General features: G+C 26.8%; 1 protein-coding gene across 1 annotated transcript; it reads right to left on the bottom strand.

The window, feature by feature from the left end:
- Window positions 1–444: 444 nt before the first annotated feature.
- On the bottom strand, window positions 445–882 carry LOC133033279 (auxin-responsive protein SAUR15-like). Its single transcript, XM_061107985.1, has one exon. It carries the CDS (start codon window positions 834–836, stop codon window positions 480–482), a length of 357 nt encoding a protein of 118 aa, XP_060963968.1. The 5' UTR covers window positions 837–882; the 3' UTR covers window positions 445–479.
- Window positions 883–1,122: the final 240 nt, after the last annotated feature.

Below are 1,122 nucleotides of genomic sequence, written 5' to 3'. Positions count from 1 at the left end.
GATAATATATATAAATATAGAATATTTTAGATTTAGTTATAAAAAAAATAATAAAAAAAAAGAGCTATTATTCTCCATCTTTTTTAAGTCAGTACAGTGATTCATATAAGACAAAATAAGTTAAACGAAAAAAAGTACTCTATTATATTATATAGATTTACCAATTTATGCATTTATATCCATTATATTTTTTTTTTATGTAAATATCAATTATAATTATATGGCTACAGGCTAGCTACTATAATATTGGAACTTTTCTTTTTTTGCGGCAATGATATATTTTGATTACATTTTTTTTGTTGAATAATTATTGTGAATAAGTTAATGCTCTGCATATATATATAATAAATTTATATCTAATTTTGTTAGTTGGTAATTATAGTACAAAATGATGAATATCGAAGCAGTATATAAGAAATAATAATTATATATTTACAACCTATATGATGAGAGTCGTACAAAATCTAATTATTAATTAATTAATTGTAGTTAGGTATTGAGGTAAATAAAGAAGAAATAAGATTAATAAAATCTTGTTCAGCACAAGGGATAGTAATGGGACCCTTTGGATGATGATCAAAACCAAACTCTTGAGCAGCTTTAATCAACAAATCTTGGAACAAAGGATGCTTCAAATATGAGATTGGTACCACAAACCTCTTATTCTTCATTACTTCACTCTCTTTACCAACATACACTGCAAAATGTCCTTTTGGAACCCCCTGATGATGATGACCATGATCATCAACGGTCACAAATGATCGGTGTTTCGAAGAAGCTGATGATCGCCGTCGAATAATTTGAGTAGCATGAAGAAGTTGATGATGAATTCCCATTGTTATGTCTTGTGGTGTGGTTTGTTGTTTGTGTTTAAATCTAAGATTGGATATATGTTTTGCTATAAGCTGGGCTCTTACTCTAGCTTATATATAGGGGCAAATAATATATATTGCTTTTACTATAAAAGGATAAAATAAAAGTTTGTTGCTGGAAATTAATTTAATTTAATCTAATTTGTTTGTTTGTGGTATACTAGTTTACTACTTGCACAAACTTGTAATAACTTAATTGGTAAGGAAACGACCTTAGTTAATAGTTATACTTATATAATATACTTCATCA

This window comes from Cannabis sativa, unplaced genomic scaffold, assembly GCF_029168945.1.
Source record: "Cannabis sativa cultivar Pink pepper isolate KNU-18-1 unplaced genomic scaffold, ASM2916894v1 Contig3, whole genome shotgun sequence".
Lineage (NCBI taxonomy): Eukaryota > Viridiplantae > Streptophyta > Magnoliopsida > Rosales > Cannabaceae > Cannabis > Cannabis sativa.
Note: the sequence above shows the minus strand (reverse complement) of the source record. Positions and strands in the feature narration are given on the sequence as shown.

Bases quoted from the DNA above. Each gene is read 5' to 3' on its own strand.
- LOC133033279 (XM_061107985.1), bottom strand. From the start codon at position 836: ATGGGAATTCATCATCAACTTCTTCATGCTACTCAAATTATTCGACGG.